We start from the raw sequence: 22,764 nt of genomic DNA, 5'->3' as shown, positions 1-22,764 counted from the left end.
TTTCCTGTAGAGAAAATTCCCTCTAGGAGAAAAAATCAGTGTGCAGAAATCTGAAGCCAAGGAACACAAAGGGACAGAGAGAAGTTTGAAACACTGCATGTGGGGGTTTTTCTGTAAGGGATTGGATATTAAAGGAAACATTTAAGCAGCTTTCTGGACAGAAATGAATTACACTACAGGATAGTCTCCTGATAGGAAGCAGCGGACGCTCCATCGCTTTGGACTTTTTAAAAATCAGAGCACAGAAAACACTAGACCAGTGGTCTCCAATCTTTTTAAGCACGAGATCACTTTTTTGAATTTAAGTGCATCCAGGAGCTACCTTAAACCCAAATACCCTTGTTCCGTCTCCTTTGTGCTCCTTCTCCAAGGCCCTGCCCCTGCTCACTCAATCCTCTCTCCCTCCCCCATCCTTCCTCCTTTTCATCAGGCAGGGGCAGAGGATTGTGGTGCAGGCTCTGGTCTTGGGTTAAGGGATATGGAGTATGAGGAGCTCTGAGCTGAGCTGGGGGAGGAGCTTGGGGTGTAGGAGGGGGTTAATGACTGGGGCAGGGGTTCAGAACGCAGGCTCCAGTTGGACACTGCTTACCACAGGTGATGCAGTGGGTCTAAGGCAGGCTCACATCACCCCTGCTCTGGCCCTGCACCACTCCCAAAAGCAGCCAGCAAACTCCCTCCCCCTTCCATTCTGTGGAGATAGAATACAGGGTGGGAAAGGGGGCACCCTGACATCAGTGCCCTCTTCTCGTCCTTTCCTGCCCTGCACAGCAAACAGGGGTGGAGGGATGGGGGTGGGGAGGACAGCTCCAAGACAAAGGGCAGGAGGTATGCAGCAGTAGGGGGAGGGGCAGCTGAAGTGCCCATTGATAGCTTCCTGGCCAAACCAGTCAGGATCACCTGTCAGAGGCTCCAAGATCTACCAGAAGAACCTGATAAACTGGTTGGTGACCACTGCCCTAGGACATTTCTTCACAGCCTATTCCCTGCATGGGCAAGGGGCTTTTCCATCCCAAACATTTGTGGCTCAAGTCATTGCATGAGCCAGGTGCGAGACAGAGGGTGTTGCTGTGCTGTGCAGCATCACCAGATGTCAGCACTGAGTTTAGCAAAGAGAGCAGCGGTGCAAAATGTAGTTTGGAGTTGAGGGGTGAAGAGCTAGCTTCCCACCGCAATTCACCTTCCTTTCCAAAAGGAGGATACAATTAGAAACATATCTAGTGGGAAAATGGCTTAAGAATGAGTCTTTTGGACATGAATTATTTTCCTCTGCAGTGATGTAAATAGACTGATTCTATGCATGTGTTTGCTGTGCATTAAGCCCTGGTATTATAGCACATACTGTACTGTGTATGTATTAGGCTACATCTAGATTAAACAGTTTTTCCAGGATACTGGAGGTATCCCGGAAAAACTGTTCCTCATTCAGGGGACATGTTTACTCTTCTACTTTTTTAGTGGAAGAGCAAAGATGCTCTTTCGGAAGCTTCTGTATTCCTTGTTCCATGAGGAAGAAGGGGGCTTCCTAAAGAGGGTTGTTTTCTGACATTTGGCCCAGTCTAGACAGGATAAATGTCGGAATAGCCTCTTCCGACAAAAGCATCAGGAAAAGCGGCACTGTAGACCTAGCTTCAGAGGGGAAGCTGTGTTAGTCTGTACCCGCAAAAACAACGAGGAGTCCTGTGGCACCTTAGAGACTCACAGATTTATTTGGACATTTTGATTCCAAACTTCATCAGCAGTGGAAGATGATGTTAAAATGGGATCATTCCCCCCCTCCCCCCTTTTCAGTTCATTACAATGTAAAATAGACATGTGGATTAAAACTCATTCTGAACAACAAATCCAGCTGTTCTCATGCAAACAAAGCTCTTATGAAGCCAGTGGGAACTCTGTCTGAGGAGAGAGAGTACTGGCCCAGGGTACAAGCAGTAACAACTGTGGCTGGGATTTTCAAAGGGCAGCCTAAGGATGCCCATTGAATTTCAGTGTGATCCATGTGCCTAACTCACTCCGGGAGCAAATACTTGAGGAGGTCCAGAGGTGCTGCTTGTGGTTAAACTGAGATCACTGTATTCCTCAAAGTGCATATAAACCTACCACTGGGTTATGTCACTGTCAACCACTAAACCACATTTGTGGTTTTGGATTGCTAAGAAGTTACAGCATCCTCACACTTTGTTGCGAATATGTAATTTTAATTTGTGGCTTACTGTTCCCACTGCAAGATTTAAGTGTCACTCTTTGTCCCCTGCCTTGCTCCATTTCAAAAGCCCACACAGTGGAGATAAATAACACAAAATGTTCCCCACATCCCTTGTATCTCAAGCACAGGTCAGATGCGACTCTTGTCTGCAGCACTACTGGTCTCTGCATAGAGGATGTTTGGGGAAGATGAAGATGGTTGTGGTCTTACGTGTTTGTAGGATGAAAAATTCTGAGGCAGGCTATGATATTTTGTTAAGAACATCTATTCTAAATTGGAGTTTGGGACTAGCACACACACACACAGTACTTAATGACTACCCCCCCCCCCACACACACACCTAGCCCAGGGTGGAAGACAGGACATGACACATTCAATGCTGCTAGGCACAACTGTGCCATTGTCAAGTACTCCTAGGCTACGTCTAGACTGGCATGATTTTCTGCAAATGCTTGTAACGGAAGTTTTTCTGTTGCAGTTTTGTGCAAGAAAGCCCTGATTGCCATTTTCGCCATTGGGGCTTTTTTGCGCAAAACAGTTTTTAGCTGTCTACACTGGCCCGCTTGCATGAAAACATTTCTGGAAAAGGGCTTTTGCCCGAACAGGAACGTCAAAGCATTTGCGCAAGAAGCACTGATTTCGGACAGTAGAACGTCAGTGCTTTTGCGCAAAATCAAGCGGCCAGTGTAGACACCTGGCAAGTTTTTGCACAAAAGCAGCCGCTTTTGCGGAAGAACTTGCCAGTCTAGACGCACCCCTAATGTCTCTGCTTTAATCCCCACTTAACTGATAATTGATGTCTGCTTTGTTTAAATACTTGTTTTACTGGAAACACTATGTACCTTTATATTATTGCTCTTATCTTGCCTTACTATTAGCATCTATCCAGGGGGTCCGGGATCTTTTCCCCTCCCCCATCACTTTCATCTGCCTATTGAGCATCCTGTATAACTAGTTGTAACCTATTGTTTGGTAGTTTAGTGTTCACTGAGCTCAAGCAAGTGACATGACACTCCACCCAACGCTGTGTGTAATAAACTTCTGCTTCCTTCACATATGATGTCCAGTTTCTACAAACACCTTTCAGCCTGATAAATCCCAGTTGTGCATTGCAAGCTGCAAACAGAGAAGATCACCTCCTCCAGCCCTCCAGCATAGCTTCCTCCAGGGGTGGGGAGGACAGAGCAGTTATTCAACAGTGCACAGCAATGCTGCATAATAGACAGTACAGGGTGCCTGGGGAGGGGGGAAGCAGGCAAAGAGTTAATTCAGTGTTCAAATCTTCTGCAGATATAAAAAGGTGACTAATTAGGAGGCCTGGCAAGATGGCAATGCAAAATCCCATTTAAAATGTTAACTGGTTAAACTAGATGTTTAACTGGTTAACTGGCCTACAGTGGCATGCCTCTCTGCAGGAGAAGCACTCACCCATGGCGCAGTGTGGTGGGCCTGCCCAGGGTGCAGCAGCCCCCACATCCACAGCACACTGAGGACAGAGCCAGGCCAGGAGCCAATTAACCAGCTAAGCATGCCAGTAAGACCAGTGTGTCCCACTTTTATTTGGCCACGGAACCCTTTTAAACTTGAAAGAATTTTGCAGAACCCCTAATAACGGTCTTATATATGGAGCTGAAAAAGTAGACCACAAATAAGTAAGGTTAATAATAAACAAATGCTAAACAAGGCCATGAGATCAACATTTAGTTTAATTGCACATAGATGAATCTAGCATAGTCAATTTATATTTGTCACGGTTACATTTTTAAATACACGAAATCATGCGACTATTTTGAAGTAAAGTATTTGTGAGAACACTGCATGGCATTCCCATGCAAGCAACTGGTTTGACAGCTGAAGCTTTGACTTTGTCTGACGCAGCGCTAGCATGTTCGTGTTCCGTCACCCACGTGATCCATGCTCCCTGAGAGTGAGTATGGGGATTTATGGTGGTATATAACAGGTGATTGCACCACTGATTGACTGCACGTAGTGACATCGTTGTCCCCACTCCGTGGCTAAGCTGGCATTGCACAGGGACACTTATCGTGGCAAACACAAATGAAAATTGTTTTCAATAAAATTCAAAAATGTATAAATATTAATTTATTTTTTAAAAATCATAAACTGTTACTGTGTCTACACTGGCAAGTTATTCCGGAAAATCAGCTGCTTTTCCAGAAAAACTTGCCAGCTGTCTACACTGGCCGCTTGAATTTCCGGAAAAGCACTGACAATCTAATGTAAAATAATCAGTGCTTTTCCGGAAAAACTATGCTGCTCCCATTCGGGCAAAAGTCTTTTTCCGGAAAACTGTTCCAGAAAAGGGCCAGTGTAGACAGCACAGTAATGTTTTCCGCAAAAATGCCCCGATCGCAAAAATGACGATCGGGGCTTTTTTGCGGAAAAGCGCGTCTAGATTGGCCATGGACGCTTTTCTGCAAAAAGTGCTTTTCCGGAAAAGCATCTTGCCAATCTAGACACACTTTTCCGAAAATGCTTTTAACGGAAAGCTTTTCCGTTAAAAGCATTTCCGGAAAATCATGTAAGAACACTGCGGGTTCTTGCGCCAGAAATATGCAAATGAGGCTAAGTGTGGAATATTGCGGAGCCTCATTTGAATATCTGAGCCGCCATTTTGCGGCAGAGGCTCTTGTGCCAGAAAGAGCGTCTACACTGCCCCTTCTTGCACAAGAAAAACCCTCTTGCGCAATGCAGCTATGCTGATTATTTTCAGGAATAACGCAAAAATGGTGGCTCATTAGATATGCAAATGAGGTTCCTTGATATTCCACGCTTAGCTTCATTTGCATATTAATGGCACAAGAATTCGCCAGTGTAGACATAGCCTTATTGTCATGGACTTTTCTCACGGAACCCTTATTTTCACTTTGCAGAACGCTGGGTTCCGCGGAACACCCTTTGGGAAACGCTGCGCTAGTGCTATTTGGGGGGGAAAAAAAAAAACCAGGCTGTGACTCCCCATTCAGTTGGCTCGGGCAATGTGCCAAGGGCTGCAGTTACAGCCTACCGGGGCGGAAGGGGCAGTCCTCCTTTCACAGGGTTCCCTGTGTCTTTTTACGGGCTTGGCCTGTTTCAAACAGGGAGGGGAGGGGAATATCCAATGCAAGGCGGGATCCCTGCACAAACAACCCCGTCGGGCTTGCAAATGCAAACCCACCGGGCAGGGAGGGTGGGGCGGCTACATCAGACGCCTGGAGCCCTGCTGCGCGCTCGTCCCGCCTGCCCTGCAGCCTCTCGCAGGGGCTGTGCGCCTTCTCCCCCCGCCCAAGGGCTGGGCCAGGCCGGGAGCGGGCCAATCCGCGAGGAGGGGGCAACCGCGCGCAGTTTAAATCCGAAGGCGACTGCAGACGCTGGCCAGGCGGGTCCCGGCCGGAGGTGGGTGAGTCCGGTGCGGGAGGGAAACTTGCTGCGGGAGCCGTGGAAGCCAGCGCGGCTACAGTGTTGCAAGCTCGGGGCCCGGTGGGAACAAAGGCAGGGGACGAGCAGCTCGGTCCCAGGGCGTGGGAATGGCCCCGGGGCTCCAGCCAGGGCACCGGGTTCTGCACCATGCGCTCTGCCCCCCCCCCCTTGCTCCAGTCCCCTCCCAGCCCCGGCTCTTGCAGCCTCCGGCACGTTCAGGAGCAGCGCAGCCACTTTGCTCGGCCCTGGGGACAGAGGGGCGAGGCCTGGGCTGGGTTACAGAGCCGTTTGGGGGGGGGGGAGAGGTCTGTGAGCCCTGCCTATGTTGGAAATCACTTCAGACTGGGGCGGCACCCCTGGTCCTAGCACCTAGGCTGGGGTCTGTTCCTGCACCTGGGTGATTTCCCTGCTTCGTGCCTCAGTTTCCTTCCCGATTTATAAAATGGGGGAGAACAATGTAGCCCTATTTGTCATTTATAGATGTCTAGGGCAGTGTTTCCCAATTTTATTTGGCCGTGGAACCCTTTTAAACTTGAAAGAATTTTGCGGAACCCCTAACAACAAACAGTCTAATATATGGAGCTGAAAAATAAGTAAGGGTAATAATAACCAAATAAGTAAGGGTAATAATAACCAAATGCTCAACAAGGTCCTGAGACCAACATTTAGTTTAATTGCACATATTTTTAAAAAATAACAAATATTAATTTTATCATAATGGAATTTTCTCACTGAACCCTTATTTTTACTTTGTGGATCCATGTGGTTCCTCGGAACACCAATTGGGAAACACTGGTCTAGGGGCTACCTCAAAACTAGGAAGTGAGGGTGAAATCTGTGAGCTCCCTCCCCATTACTTTGCCTTGTCCATATTTGATCTTCACTTATGAGCTCAGAGAGTGTGTGTGTGTGTGTTTGTGTTTGTGTATAATGTTAAAATGCATTTATTTAGGTACGTTTTCAGCAGTTACACATTTAAGTGGTTACACATTTACATGCTGGGGGGGGGGAGGCTGCTCTTAAGGAGCCAGTGTGTGTGGGGTGCCAGCTTTTAAGCATCTGAGGCAGAGGCAGCAATGGGGAGAGAGGTGGGCAGGTGACTGCCCCGGAGCTGGTGTTTGTGGGGAGCCCGCTTAAAAGCTGGATCCTGCCTGCTCTCCCCTTATGCTGCTGCCTCTGTATCAGAGGCAGCAGCATGGGGAGGGTGCCTGCATGTAATAGTGAAGGTTAACTGATGAGCCTTGTACACACTTACACGTTCACATCCCTAATATATACATAAAAATAAATGGCCTAGAACAAATTGTGAGGGAGTTTATGGAGGTACATGTGAACCTCAAGATTACAAACGCCTTGGCAGAGGTGGTTGTTTATAACTGAACAAAAGTTTGTGTTCTTTCAAAAGTTTGCAATGGAACATGGATTTAATACAGCTTTAAAACTATACTCTATGGCAGAAAAATGCTGCTTTAAACCATAGTAATTTAAAAGAAACAAGCACCAAAACAATTTTCTTTATCTTGTCAAATCTTTTATTAAACGTACCTTAACAAAAAAATTACTAAAATTAACATAGTACTGTGTTTGCTGCTTTTTTTTTTCATTTGTTTTGGGTTATTTTGGTTGCTGCTGCTTAATTCCATACTTCCAGTTCCAAATGAGGTGTATGGTTGTCAGTTTACAATACTGGTATTCTCTGATATTCTGCTGTAAATGGTGTAAAGCAACATAGGTTAACCAGAGGTAGATTATGCCAGACTAACCTGATTTCCTTCTTTGAGGAAAATAACCGATTCCTTTAAAAGTGCAGTAGATGTCATAAACTTGGACTTCAGTAAGTGATTTACATAGAACCACATGAGAAGTACCAAATTAAACTAGGTGGTATTAGCATAAACATTGTAAGGTGGTTAAGGAACTGGCTAAATTGGAGAAAGCTATAGATCATGGTGAAAGATGAATTCTTCTTAGCCATAGCATTGCCCAAGGATGGGCTTGGGGCCAGGGTTTCAGGCAGCCACAGGAAGGAATTATCTCCTTTTCCCTTCATCCCCCCACTAGGGATGTGAATAGTCGAGTACTCACTTCCCCCCACCCCTTACTGACTGGCTACGTCTACACTGGCCCCTTTTCCGGAAGGGGCATGTAAATTTCACTAGTCGTCGTAGGGAAATCCGCGGGGGATTTAAATATCCCCCGCGGCATTTAAATAAAAATGTCCGCCGCTTTTCCGGCTTTTAAAAAAGCCGGAAAAGAGCGTCTAGACTGGCCCCGATCCTCCGGAAAAAGTGCCCTTTTCCGGAGGATCGGGGCCAGTCTAGACGCTCTTTTCCGGCTTTTTTAAAAGCCGGAAAAAAGCGGCGGACATTTTTATTTGAATGCCGCGGGGGATATTTAAATCCCCCGCGGATTTCCCTACGACGACTGCTGAAATTTACATGCCCCTTCCGGAAGAGGGGCCAGTGTAGACGTAGCCACTCTGTATCAGTGGCAGCAATGGGAGGAGAAAAAGGAGCATGTGCTTAGCGTAGCCAGTTTAAAGGGGGGTAAGCTGGCTCTCTGCTCCTGGAAGGGGTGGAGTCTCAGGTAGAATGTGCCTGGCCAGTTAGCCAGTCTTCTCTGCCATATGGAGCAGGGTGCTCTGGTGGCAGCTGCAGCCCTGTGCCCTTTAAATTGCCAAGAGCCCCATGTCCCTTTGAATCACCAGGCCCCAGGAAAACTGCTCCCTTCTCACCACCTCCTGGTTAGCAGGCCTGTCTTTAACTATGTGATAGTAGGCTTTGGAGGTGTGTGGTGGATCTTTTTTTCTTCCACACTAACTAATATAAACAGTAAACAACTGAAATTATGGAGGAACTGAACATGTAAGAACACAGAGAACGTAGCTATGTGTTTTTTTTTTTTTTTTTTTTTTTTTATTGCCTACATCCAGTGGTGTTATATAGGGTAGGAGAACCCCAGTAAAAAGAAACCTGAGATGGATGTTTGCCCTGCTTATATTCACTGTGCTTCCTAAAGGCTGTTCATTTTAAGCTGCTCATAGAACAGGAGCAGAAGGACTGAGGCACAGGGCCACAGCTGTATTAAGCAGCGTTGGGTACAGAAGTGTATATCCTGCAGGAGAAGAGGTCTTGAACTTAACAGAAGTACATAAAGCTACTGTCAGGGAAAATCAAAGTTAGGTTTTTATCAAGTGACTTGAAACTGTGTATTATTGTCTCTGCTACTCAGAAACTGCACATTTTAGAAGCTGAAGACACTTTATTAGTAGCAAGCTATAATTATAGCTGAACTTGCTACTTTATCAAGTGACTGTGCCAAGAATGTAGTGTGCACTATCCAGTGGGACAATGACTCTTCTGTCCCTCTAGAGAATCCAACAGGAGAGGCCCTTTGAACTGCACTTCACTCATCTTCGCACTCCACTGTGTGAATGCACACGATAAATTGGTTTCTCACCACTTCTCCACGCAGATTTAAAGGCTTGCTAAAGCGAGGTCTCTAAGGCATGGGTTATCAGCAGGTTCCCGGGGAGCTGATTGACATGGTGCCTGTGCAGTCTCATTCCCATGTGCAAAATGGTGTTTAAAGAAGCTAAAAATATATAGTGTTTTTTTTCTACTTTTTAGGGATGTTAAAATATGGCTAATTGTATAAACTTGTAACCGCTGAGTTTTTTAGTGGTTATACACATCTGCAGCTGGCTCCCTGGAAGCAGGTTGGGAGCCTTTGTGTAACCATGAACATTAACCGATAAGCCCAGGCTTATCGGTTAACCTTTTACATGGTTATATATTCACATCCCTACTACTGTCACCGTTGCACATAATCTAGTGCTGCGACTAATAATGATGTGTTAGCTGGAGGGGGCCCAGGAGGTTGTGTTTGGGTAGCAAGGTATCTACAAGAAACTTTAGGATGTGCAGCACATTTAAAAAAAAAAAAAAAAAGGAAAATCTCTTGAATTGAGATCTCATTATACTTTCACCTCACACTGCATTTATTAATATGTGATAAGGTGTTGAGGAAGCTAGTTGAGTCTTATCTCTGATCACATTTGGATGCCATCACCTGGATTTTTTCAAACAGCATGCTTATGAATTGACCCAGCTGGGTAACTCGCCCCTGGTGGCTTACTTATTAGCAAGAGTAAGTAACTTCAAGATTACTGGGGGCTGTGCCCCCTGCTTGCTACACTCACCGACCCCCTCCGGCTGCCTGGGAGGGCCAGGCTGAGGTGTGGCTGCTCTGGGCTGCCCCAGAGCTGCTCCCAGGCCAGTCCCATCTACCCCCTCCCCCCTTCCAGCCACCCGCGGGATTGGGCTGGGTTGAGGCTCTTCCCTGTGCCCCTGAGGCCGCCCCAGCTTTTACTCTGCCCCTTCTCCTCCCCCACTGCAGCCCTGGCTCCCATCCCTTCAAGGAAGGGTCAGAGGTCACGCCTAGCTCTCCCTGGCTGCCAGGGCGGAGTGGGGCTGCGTCTGAGCCTCACTATGCCCCTCACTCTCCCCTCAGCCACTGGGGAAGCAGGTGGAGGGAGGCCTCAGCATGGCAGCCAAACGCTGGGGCGGGGAAGAGAATCAGGCGGGACGCAGAGTGATGTGATGACGTCACTCTCTTGTCCCGCAGGAAACGTGTTTATTTTTATTTATTTATATTTATATATAATGAGAGATTTCCCAAATAATTTTGAGCGTGCCTGATAGCAATCAGGAATGCATTGTTTAACTATAACCTGGAGCAGACCTCTTGGCTACATCTAGACTGGCATGATTTTCCGCAAATGCTTTTAACAGAAAAGTTTTCCGTTAAAAGCATTTGCGGAAAAGAGTGTCTAGATTGGCACGGATGCTTTTCCGCAAAAAGTGCTTTTGCGGAAAAGCGTCCGTGCCAATCTAGACGTGCTTTTCTGCAAAAAGCCCCGATCGCCATTTTTGCTATCGGGGCTTTTTTGCCGAAAACAAATCTGAGCTGTCTACATTGGCCCTTTTGCGCAAAAGGACTTTTGCCCGAATGGGAGCAGCATAGTATTTCCGCAAGAAGCACTGATTTCAGACAGTAGGAAGTCAGTGTTCTTGTGGAAATTCAAGGGGCCAGTGTAGACAGCTGGCAAGTTTTTCCGCAAAAGCAATTGCTTTTGCAGAAAAACTTGCCGGTCTAGACACAGCCCTTGTGTGTGAGACTTCAGTGGCCAGCCCAAAAGGGAGCTTATGGTAGTTGTGCTAAACGTTACAAAACATTGTACTCCTCTAATCGAGGACAGCTTTGGTCTGATGATTCACTGGGCCTGATGTCCGAAGCAAGCAATGGGAAATAGACAGGCCCACCAACAAGGAGGAAGATGCAGAAGAGGGCAATTGCCCCAGAGGCCAGCGAATCAAAGGCACTGGGCTTTTAAAATTGCCACAGGATCATTGCACTGCACACTCTGTGCGAGGCTCTGAGGGCTGGAGAGAAGGGCTTGTCGTGCTCCAGACAGAGCAAAGGGCTAGCAGCCTAGTCCCACTTACTCCAGGAGTATGAAGCCAGGGCCCCCCAATCTTGCCCAGGAGCCCACAGAAGCTGTTAGCTCACTTGCAGTGGGCTAATGGGAGTGGGGGAGGAATAATGTAAAATCAAAGTGATGTGAAAGACTGGAAACTTTACTGAATAGAAATTGAAGCCCAAAATATTGTTTGACTAGTAATTAATCACTTCTGTTGGCTGTCATAATAGGGATGTTAAAATGTGTGTGATTTGCTAACCATTTAACGGCTGAAAATTTCACCTGTTACTGGTGGCAGCCAGCTCCCTGGAAGCCAGTGCCTGCCAGGAGCTGACTTTTAAGCTCGCTCCCGGCATGCACCAGCTGTATCAGAAGCAGCAGCGTGGAGTGGCAGGCAGCTCCCTGAGAGCTGACTTAAAAGGCAGCTCCCAGTGAATTCTGTCTCCCGTCTGCTCCCTGGGAGCTGGCTGCTGTCCCGATACAGAGGCAGCAGCATGAAGTGGCAGTTGGCTTCCCGGGAGCTGGGTTGGGAACTGTGTGTAACAGTTTAGGTAACTGACAAGCTCATGTTTATTGGCTGCCTGTTTAAATGGTTACACTCTGCATCCCTTGTCATTGTATCCAGTTTCCTTCTTTAGTTGCCATCTTGCGCAGAATACTTTGGGGAAGGAGAGGAGGTGTTTCTGATTGCAGCTTTTTTCCCCCTCAAAAACACACGAGAGCTTACTGAAACAGACACCATCTCCTTTTAAGTCAACATAAGATGCTCTGCCTGGGCCTTGCTGGTTTCATATTTTGGAGAGGATTTGGGAAATGAGGGCAGGTCCTTTCAAACATAGCCTGTTGAATGAGCTGTTTGGTGTGTTTCTCCTTTATTATCTGGATTGATTCATTTGGTGCATCATTTCTCACAGTTTTGTCTGATCCTCTGACAAGTGAGAATACTCCCAAGAAGTGAAGCGTGATGGCATCTGTGTTCCATAGTGTCGGAGCTACAATTGGCTGGAGGAATCACCAGCCCCTGGCTGACTTTGAGAATGAGAGCCCAGTGCCTGACAAGTTTAGAAAGAAGCCTTCGTCAAGCGCTCTCAATACCCTACGCATGTCTCTGAGGAAACGAATGCCCTTAAAGCAAGTCGAGATGAACTTTGGGGAGCATCCAACTTGGGAAAGTCTGGAAGCAAAAGAGAAGCACCAAACCTTCCGGGCTATCACAAGAAGTGCAAAAAATGCCTTTGGAACAGTGTCCCAGGTACTGCGGGTGACAATTCAGTTCATTACTTGGTATCCTGTCTTGTTTCAGAACTAACAATACCTAGCTGTGCTTTATTGCTGGACATAATATCTGAATTTTATAAATAGGAAACAATGTACCATGTCTCACTGGCTGGCTGCCAGAGCACAAAGCGAAAGTGGTGCATAAAAAAAATATGCGGGTCTTGATTTTTGCTCAAAACAACAATCCCCACCCACTCCAGGCTGCATTATGTGGAACACCCCCTGTCTCCCTGATGTCGCTCTCCCTCCAACTGCAGGGAGCCAGCTGCAGAGCTTGCACTGAAGCCTCCCTAGGAGTGGGACCAGCAGCAACTATTTGAAATCCCTAGGGGGCAGGCGTGAGCCCGCCCACTTCTAAAAGCCCGTCCCCCAGCCTTGCGGGAGGGACTTCTGGACCTAGCGCTCCACTGATTCCTGGAGACAAATAACAAAAAGCAGGGTCAAGGGTTGCGGCCGCCTTTGCCGACCCCCCCCCCCCCCCCTTCCTTGTGGGATCTGCAGTATCAAGCTGCAGAGCCCTCAGCGCATGTAACCGCTATGAAAATTTCAGAAGTTGCATTTTTACATATTGGCTACGTCTACATTGCGCTTTCTTGCGCAAGTACATATGCAAATGAGGTGTGGCACTGAATATTGCTGCGCCTCATTTGCAAACTTAATGAGCCGTCATTTTTGCGCAAGAGCTGTTCTGCCTGAAAATAAGTGGCAGAACAGCTCTTGCGCAAGAGGGGGGTTTGCGCAAGAAGGAGCAGTGTAGACTGCTCCTTGTGCAAAAGCCCCTTGCATAAAAATGGCAGCTCACTTGCATATGTTCTTGTGCACGAAAGTGCAATGTAGACATAGCCCTCTAGTCTTGATTATCTGAATGGATTTGCTGGGCTATCAGTGACCATGTTTTATGGAAACTTTGTAAGTGAGTGACTTTAGTTGTAGTGTATTTGGAGGCGAAATCGGTACAATATCGGCCACTTACTTATGGTCTGGATTTGGACTGGCTGTGTTCACAAAGGCAGCCAGTCCACAAAGATCAGGGCAGTTAAAGATGTACAGCCATAGTTAGACTGTACCTGGAGACGAGGTCTAACTTTTAAAGCTTGCTCTAAAACCAATGAAACAATTGCTGACCCAAGCCCTAGTGTCGACTCCATTTAAGTCCCACCCCTGAACTTGTGTCAGTGCCACTGTCACCTTGGCCTTGGGGCTCAGCCTGGTGGGGTGGCTTTATGCTCCAGCTGTCTTCTGCTTGTTGGGTCCACGTGGCAGTGGCTGCCTGCCCCTCTCCTTCCGGCCAACGCTGCCTTGCTGCACTCTGTGTACTGCAGAGTGAAGGGGCCTGCAACTGGCTAGGGATGTTAACTGGTACTCAAGGAGAAGTTCCTCTCCAGTGGCCCGCTGGCTGGGAACTGGCAGCCCCACAAGAGGCTGGAAGCAGCTGGGCTGTCTGCAATAGGGAGGGGTGCATGTGGAGATTCTGCAGCCCCTGCCCACAACAGGCAGTGGGCCACCTCTGTTTAATCAGTTAACTGGCTAAACTTAACATTTAACTGGGTAACTAATTAAAATGGGACTTGACATCCTTACAACTCATCAGCACCTGGCTCCTTAGTGCACACAGCACCACGAGGCAGCAGCGGCCCATGGAAATGGAGTGTTCAGTTACCATCCTCCCAGCCATACCGGCAGACATGGCTCTGAGAGTAGTAGCCTGTTTCCTGACTGGATTCAGATACGAGCAGTCGGGTCCCTTTACCTTTTAGATAAGGTGGCAGGGTTCTAGGGTCAAGTGGGGAGGAAAAATATCAGAGTAGCATCCCTGAAGATCCTGCTGCAATTTGGTCCTTCCTCTGCCAAGGTTCTTCACACTCATAAGCTCTAGATAGAGAAGACTTCTCCAGCATCTCTCTTGCAGCTCCTAGTCTTTACACCCACTTAAATTCACCGAAGCAAAGAGAAGCAGTGAAAATTCTAGGACTAGCTTTAGAAGTAGCAAAACACCAGTCCCCCCACATGTTAAACAGATGGCATGACTGTGGTATTCTCCCTACCTCTGAATTGTTTCAATAACAGTGTGTGCATAGAGGGAAGAACGTGGAATAAGTGCTTCCTCCAATAAGCTTATTTCTACAGTCGAAATGCCAAGCCATGGCAGTAGGGCTTTTTGCCTGTGTAAAGGCTGCCAAATCAGGTCTGAGCATTTGTCTCTCAGGGGACCAACAAGTAGTCAGACCATTGGGGAGTTTGGTTGAATATTTCATGCTGCTTATGCTAGGCTGCACAAGCTATTTTAGGAAATGCTGCTAGCGAGGAGCACAACCCGCTTACTGCTGTGACTCATAGCTTGAAAGTAGATTTGAAGCCCAGGAGACAGCCCTGTAGGTTGAGGTATGTTAGCCAGGCAGCAAAGGGAAGCTTGTTTGTGCTGCTCTTCCCGTCTAAATGAAGGCTTTCCTTTTAAAGGCATCTGTAACAGATTCTGAAGCCACCAGCTTGATCTTGCACCACGTGAAATCAGCGACAGCTTTGTCAAGGGCTTGTGTGGGTGTAGGATCGTTCCCAAAGACTAACTGGCCAAATGAGACATGCTGCTCTATTTTAGTTGTAAGTAGATACCTGCAAATCAGTGGATCGCAGTTTTATATCTGCAGGTATCCCACATCTGTGGACATAGATAGCTGCAGCTCACTTTTTGTAGATGTGAATGTGGATATAAATGTTGTATCTAGAACCCTGCACACTTGCAGCGATCTGTTTTATATCCACGTGTATCTGTATCCACAGGTGTCAGTGTGGATATCCGCGGCTCACTTGCAGATAATGATGCGCAGGGCTTGACAAATAATGTAATCTACTTGCCCATGGCGAGTAAATTACAACCTGGAAGAGCTGGGGCAGAATGCAGAGCCATGCGAAACCGCATGGCTGGCGAGTGGGGTTCGCCGCCGCTTGGCGAGCCCTGATAATGCGGATACATGTTTTGTGTCACACAGTGCTCTAGTTATAAGAAGCTGTGGCAGCAATGACAGCCATGCATCTGCTGTAGTCTAAGCCTGGCTCTAAGAGCTGCAAGGGGCGATGTTGATGTGCTGGGATTTTGTTCAACTGAGGTATCATACAGCAGTTGTTAATCCAAGCTATGTCTGCCTTGCAGAAATTACAGAAGTCCTGTCAAAGTCACACACAATGTCTAGTCACCTCTCCAGCGAAAGCCCCTGCAAGGAGAAGTGTCATCCCTAGCTCTGCAAAGAGAAGCACTTCACCTCGAACTCCTCATCGGAAGACTAGGTTGGCCACGGTGACCACTCCACCGTCTGGTCCCAGATGTACCCCCCGGTCCAGCAAGAGAGCCTCCCTTTCATCCAGATCTGCAAAGAGCTTGGTGGAGAAAGAACGGAGGAGTTTCGCTCACTGGCTTGGAAAAGATGCTGTCCCTCTCCGGAGATCAAGGAGAGCAGCAGCTCTAAAGAGCCCATATTCATCACCTCTGCCTGCCAGCAGAAAGAGGCAAGTTGCAATCACTTGTATTTCTGATGACTGTGTTGTTATTGTAGCCAGATCCTGGTCACATGTGAGGCAGCAGCTAAGCACTGCTCATCTTTTCCACCAAAACAGCGTGCTGCTATAATCGCTTGGAAGTATAGTTAAAACATGCCCCTACTTACCGAGGGTGTGGCATGAAATTTGGCTGTGGGAACTTAATTTTGCTTAATGACAGAACACCGAGCACTCCTACACCTTCCCCCTTCCCTTCTAGTGGGAGGGTGATACTAGGTTTACATCTTCTAATTATGCTGGATCCAGACTTGCTTGAGTGAAAGACATTTTAACTCTCTAAAGTCTGCATTGATGTTTGTTTGATAAATCAATTCATCTTATTCAGTAATTCTGAGAAACATCAGAGCAGATTTGCACTGTGGTATCTAGGGTCCTCATCCATGATCGGCACTTCTTTTGTGTTAGGTGCTGTACAAACAGCAAAATGGCCCCTGCCCTGGAGAGCTGACAAAAGGGTGTGGGGAGAAAACTAACTTCATGAACCATAGAGATTGGCTTCCCTAGGTCATAGGTGAAGACTGTCAGAATAAGGAGTTAAGCACATGCCTCCTGGATCCCAGTGCAGTGTCTGAACTATGAACATCACCCTTTCTAGATGAGATGCAATGGAGTTAAGGCGTGATTAAGGCTGCACACTAGGAGGGGGAGATGTACTGAGCTTTGGATTTGATCGAACCCTGTGGCTAGAGGCTTAAAATTCTATGGGACAGAGCATTAGTGTACATATGGTAGAGAGACTTCTGCTGCGTGAGGAGGTGTACTAGATCACTTATGCAACGTTTCAACCCTCTAACTTCATGCTTCCTTCTCCCATCAGAGAGTTTGACTGTGAGTTAGAATCCGTCTCTATGGGAATTCGCCAGCTGAGCCGTCTTTCTCAGGTGTTCGATGATGTCATTGTGAGAGAGGAGAGGTAAGCAAGATTGAGATCAGGGAAGAGGTTTATCTCCCCTCTCTAAAGCTGCCTGTGCAGCAGAGGATGGTCTCTCCAAAGACTTGCCCTTCCCATCCTGAATCAATGCTACTGCTCAGATAGAAATTAAAAGATCCCTCCAACTCCTAATGAAGATGTGCAAAAGTAATAGAAATTCTTTAACTGTAGCAAAGCCTTTCTGCTTTAAGCCTCTGTAGTTAGGAGTCTGCAGAGCGGCTCTCAACGCTACGGAAGCCTGTAACCCAAATTTCTCCTTAAATACGTGCTGTAAAATCAAAATCCTCCCCACCATACTCAGCCCGTGATACCGTCTCCTGCAAGCTAACCCCTTGCAGTAGTTCTAGCTGGGTTAATAGTCCAGAACGTGGCCAAGAGAGGCTTCCTAGAATCTCATCACAGATGCTTGACTTACATTTCAATAAGATTCGTTGTTAACTGAAAGCTTGGTTCAGAGCAAGGTAACACCTACGATAAGTTTGGCTTGTGCATTTGATAACAGTGTTTTATAGGCCATTTTCATAGTCTTCCTTTCCTAGTTGAGTCTTCTGCCCACATTTGTAGGAAAGGAAAACCCTATTAAAAAATAAAATAACTGTAGAAGTGGCAGGGTGACTTGGAGGCTGGTGTATTCACTGATGCTGTTCCTAACTCTGACATTAACTAGATTTCAAGTTGAAATCTAGATTTCTGACGGTCAAACTTGTTTCACAAGATCATCAAAATTGTAACAAGATAAGAAAATTACTATGTAATATTGCCCAAACCCAGTAAAAAAATCTTGGTGGTAGAGCCTTTCTGTTGCAAGAGAATCACTGCACGAAATTTAGTTTAAGTTTAGAAGTTCTGCAGTGGGGTGAGTTTTTTGTTTTAGTTATCTCTTCTCGAATGAGCATCTTTGAAGTGCATTGTAATAAGTGTTTTCAAATGGAAAAAGTTTTGGTGCCCCAGTAATCTCCTACACCTTCTTAATTTAAACCTAATTCTTGCTACTTAATTCTACTTGGATCTGGTTACAAATTAGGCAATAGTAGGAACTCTCTCTGGACATGGTCCTGCCTTGCAAATAATAATGTCTGGATGTAGCTTAGCACATCATCATCTAGATCAGGGGCTCTCAACCCGTTTTCTTTCAGCAGACTCCCCTAATAGGCAATAAATTCCATATCCCACCTCTGCCTTAGCTCTTTTTCTGCTTATAAAAGCCAGACCTGGGATCAGGGGTTAGCATGCAGGAAAATTGCCCACTGCCCCATGCCACAGGGGGCCCTGCAAAGCTAAGTTGCTCAGGCTTTGGCTTCAGCCTGCATGGTGAGGCTCTGGTTTTCTACCCTAGACAACAGCAGATCTAATGTCAGCCATGCTCCCCAAAACCTGCTTGTGGCCCCCAATGGGGCTCTGGAGACCTGGTTGAGAACCACTGTTCTAGGTAACTTGCCCCAGAAAAAGGTTGGTGGAAATCCTGCAGAATTCCAACTATTTCTAATTACCTCAAGCCTATTTTTTTCACATGGGTCACTGGGCACAAGCTGTCAGCATCCTAATAGACAAGAGCCATGTGTCATTGAAATGCTCATAACTACTTAAAGTTCACTAAAGCCTCATTCCTAATATTCTTCCATCTGTTAGTGATATGACAGTTTCTCTCATTCGTAACTGAAGATAGTACCAGTCAGGTAAAGTTGTTGTTCTTAAGCTTGCATTGAATATGCTTCACCTGCATGTGGCTGAAATGGAGAGAAACTGCTATTTGGGGAAAACGAGTACGTAGAAAACTTTGAGTATCTTTTCTTTCTTTAAAAAAAGAATACTAATGTACAAAACCACCACAGACTGTTTTCTGAATCACTAGTGCTGCGTGTGCTCGTCTTGACTATAGGCTGCATTGACAGGCAGGGATTGATCTAGCGGGGCTTGATTTATCATATCTAGTACAGATGCAATAAATCAACTGCTGGGTACTCTCCCATCTGACAACAGTATTCCAGCAAAATAAGACGAGTAAGTGGAGCTGATGGGAGAACGTCAGTTCTTGACTTACCTAAATATGTCGACTTTAGCTACTTCATTCGCATAGCTGAAGTTGTGTAATGGCCTGGGGGAGTGTAGACATGGCCTTTTCTGCAGTTGTAATACAGTGCCGCCATCCAAACCCAGCTTCAACTGGTGGATTATAAGTCACTTTTGCCCCTGGTGGGTTTGCATTGAAACAATCATTTGACTTTTCTGCAAATAGCTGTTTTTCCTCATTCCAGACCAGAAAACTTCTGGTACTAATGTTTTGTCACTTGAGTTCTTACTGGTTACTCACTAACAATGTAAAGCATGTCAGAAGAGTGTTACTCCAACTTGCCTGATTGTGTGTTACTATTCTTAATGTCTTACTGTTAAGACAATGCTGCCTTGAGTAGGAGTTGACACATTTCTCAGTGATGCTTAAATATGACAATTGGATAGAATTTGGCTCTGGAACAAGCAAGGTTCTTCACTGTAAATTTCTGAACATTATGTCTTCAGCATCACTTCTCCAAGCCTTCCCATTAGCAGCTGCACTGTGACATCTCTAAATGCCCATAGCATTGTGTTGGAAGCTTTGTCCTAGGGATGTAAAATTTGGTTAACTGGTTTAACGGGGGAGGAGGGCAGGGCTGGAGCATGGTAAAGAGTGGGAGAACTGCAACCAATTCACCCAGTAAAGTTACTTTAATTGGTAATGCATGCTACTTACACACTAGCAATTCACTTTTACTGCATACAGTACTTAGATCCACCCCTTCATTCTAACACTTGCTGGTTTGAAGATCTTCTCTATTCTGTAGGAAAAGCACATCACTTTTATAACTTACTAAGTATGGTACCCTCTAATGCAGGGCTGGGCAAAATATGGCCTGGGGGCTGGATCTCGCCCCCCCCAAGCCACCAGATACATCCTGCAGACCCGCCCGCCGGGACCCTCAGGAACGCAGCTCCCTTGGTTTAAAACACAGTTCCTGTGGCTCTCTACTCTGCAGGGAGGGGGAGGCTTCATGCAATCTTCCTGCCCCAGCCCAACCCTCAGATCCTACTGGCCAAAAATAATCGGCCAATAAGAACTGACCTCAGCCAATCTCTCAGCTCCGATTGGCTGGAAACAGCCAACCAATCGGAGCTAAGAGATTGGCCTGAGTGACTGGGGTAGCGCAACCCTCTTCCCTCCACCCGGATTTCAGAGTCCCATGCATGCATATTTTCAAGCATGCTGGGGCTGAGACCAGCTTGCCTTGGGGATGCTGAAGCCTGCTGGTCAGGAGACACTTAGGTTAACTTTTCCCATGCTGGGCCTGCCTCTGGAACCCTAGACCCTCCTGCACCCCAACTCTCTCCCCTAGATCACATCCAAATCCTCTGCACCCCCTGCCCCAGTGACAACTCCCTCCCTTGCCTTGTACCCCCTCTTACACCACTCCCCAAAGCCAGAACCCTCCCCTGCAGCCATACTCCCTCCCTGATCCTACACCCCAATCTCCTGACCTAGGTCACAACCCCCTTTCTTCCATCCAAACACACTCTCAGACCCCACACTGTCTCCTACACCCCAGTCCCTTACTCTATGCATCCTTCTGCACCCAACCTAAACCCTGCACCCCCGCCACAGAAAAGTACACCCCTTGACCACTTACCAAAACTCTTAAGTGCTGCGCCTCCCCCAACCAAAAATTAGTGCCCACCCCTGGTCTAATGGTATCTCTACATCTGCTTTCTGGTTGCCACTAGGTCATGAGCTGGAGTCTGACAGTTTTCCTCCTAATAGGCCTTGTGCAGGTAAACTTAAATAGACAATGGCTATTGGGGGAGGACGGGCGGGTTAAAATGTTTTTCCTCGCCCTTCACAAAACTGCTGATGTAAAAGCTACATTAGATGTAGACAGTCTCTTGTTCATATTTAAGCAAAATTAAACTACCCCCTACTAATGTTGTTATCTAATGTATCATGTTGTTTAATCTGTTTGATGGCACACATGATGGCAGTATAAAAAATTTCTTCAATCGGGTTTTATGGCCTTCATAAAATCTCCTCCGTATACCAGGCATGCAGTTTGCTGACTTCTGTCTTGTTCTCTTCTGCCAACATTCCAACAGCTTGTGAATACTGGATGACCGGTTACTTAACCTTGCCCATTACTCTGTTGTATTCATTGCATTCCTTTATTCTTCACAGAGAACACGCGATATCAAATTATCAGCATCTAATGGCGCAAAACTTGCGATCTGTGCATTGGTCTCGGAAACTCTCCCAACCCTCTTTCAGGCGGCATGTGAAAAGGCTCCAGCGTGCAGTTGGCACTTGGACTGAGATGGCCTTAGCTAGTATTAACAATGTGTGAGCAAATGAAGGATTAACCATATATGGGAATTCTAGGGGGCGTATTTTGTTTGTTTGGATGTAAGTGATTGTGCTTTGCATAAGCTGTTAAACCATTTTTAGAATACTACCTTTCACTTTAGTTCAGGTCTCTTCCTTCTATAGATTTCTCCTTCCAAGGGTGCAGGAATTGTATTAAAAAGTATATCACATGACAACCCCCAGCAATGGTAAAATAAATTGAACTCCCTTAACTAACATTTTCAAATGAGACCAGCATTGTCTAGTGTATTCATTTTTTGGAGTGGGGCCAAATCGTGCTGAATGATTTTAAGGAAAGACTTTCCTGAATGTGCCTATATAGATAAGCTTTGGGTTATTGAAGTCACAGGGTTTAACTAAAAAGTCTCACGGGGTAGCCATGCTAGTCTGTAACTTTAAAAACAGCAAGGAGTCCTGTGGCACCTGAGGTCTGGTCTACACTAAACGGGAGGGTTGACTTAATTAACGTAGCTGGAATTGCATATCTTATGTAGCTGGAGTCTATGTATCTTAAATCACCGTTCATACAGTGCGGGGGGTTGCTCCTGTCAGCTTCCCTTACTGCTTGTGAGGAGCAGGAATACCAGTGCCTACAGGTGCACCCTCAGTTTGAATTAGAGGGTCTCCACAGATCCACTAAATCGAACCCTGGACGATTGACTCTGGCAGCGTCGATCTTTTGCATAGTGTAGTCATGGCCTTAGACACTAACAAAAATATATCTCAAATCATGAGCTTTGGGGAGTAAAACCCACATCATCAGTTGAGCTGGAGTGACAGAGTTGGCAACAGGGTTGGTTGCCTGGATAGAATCCTAATCTGAAGTGTGTTGGGTGGGCAGGCCTCTGCTGCGAAGTATTTGCTTCAGGTTGAGGTGGATGTCTGTGGGTGAGGATTGGCTTGTTGCCCGAGGCCTGTTGTTTCTACTCCAACTCAGCTGATGAAGTGGGTTTTACCCATGAAAGCTCATGATTTGAGATATATTTTTGTTAGTCTCTAAAAACCCTGGTTTACACTAGGCTTCTAGCTTGAAATAACCCCCCCTTCAGTCGAATTTCTAAGCAGAGCATCCATACTGCTAAGCCCATTATTTCAAAATAAGGGGCCACTTATTTCAAAATCCTGTACTCCTCCTTTTCAAAATAGCAGTAGTGTGGACGTTCCAGTGCTGCTAATGTCAAAGTAACTACTCCCCAGAGTAATTCAGGCTAATTACTCCCCAGTGCTTCCTCAGGCTCTAAGTCAAGGTAGTGCATTCACATTAACCAAGCCTGCCTTGGAGTAATTTTGAGGCTTCCCCATTGTGGGGACATGCTATTGATTTTGTAAAATTGGGAGTCAAGTTGAATTTGGTTATTTCAAAATAGTTTCCTAATGTAGATATAGCCTAAGGTGCCACAGACTACTCGGGGGTTGACTAATATCTAGTCCATCTTAACCTGCTAACAGCCGGGGCTTCATTTCTCTTTCATGCTACTGCTCCAAGACCTTTCAACAGCTGAGGAAAATATTGC

At 46.4% G+C, this 22,764-nt stretch overlaps 1 protein-coding gene across 4 annotated transcripts; it reads left to right on the top strand.

Annotated features, from left to right (window-relative positions):
- The first annotated feature begins 5,305 nt into the window (after positions 1-5,305).
- PIMREG (PICALM interacting mitotic regulator) lies at positions 5,306-21,481 on the top strand. Of its 4 annotated transcripts, XM_089772167.1 has the most exons (7): positions 5,306-5,599; positions 12,020-12,357; positions 14,841-14,981; positions 15,532-15,884; positions 16,753-16,848; positions 18,496-18,542; positions 21,065-21,201. In XM_089772167.1, the coding sequence occupies exons 2-6, from the start codon at positions 12,070-12,072 to the stop codon at positions 18,524-18,526; spliced, it is 909 nt and encodes a 302-aa protein (XP_089628293.1). In that variant the 5' UTR covers positions 5,306-5,599; positions 12,020-12,069; the 3' UTR covers positions 18,527-18,542; positions 21,065-21,201. The 4 variants fall into 4 exon arrangements, with proteins under 4 accessions (XP_089628293.1, XP_075760999.2, XP_075760998.2 ...); XM_075904884.2 differs by lacking the exon at positions 18,496-18,542 and having other exon boundaries at positions 5,306-5,603; positions 21,065-21,481; XM_075904883.2 differs by lacking the exon at positions 18,496-18,542 and having other exon boundaries at positions 5,307-5,599; positions 21,065-21,481.
- Positions 21,482-22,764: the final 1,283 nt, after the last annotated feature.

Source organism: Pelodiscus sinensis, chromosome 21 (genome assembly GCF_052426305.1).
Source record: "Pelodiscus sinensis isolate ZL-2025 chromosome 21, ASM5242630v1, whole genome shotgun sequence".
Lineage (NCBI taxonomy): Eukaryota > Metazoa > Chordata > Testudines > Trionychidae > Pelodiscus > Pelodiscus sinensis.
Note: the sequence above shows the minus strand (reverse complement) of the source record. Positions and strands in the feature narration are given on the sequence as shown.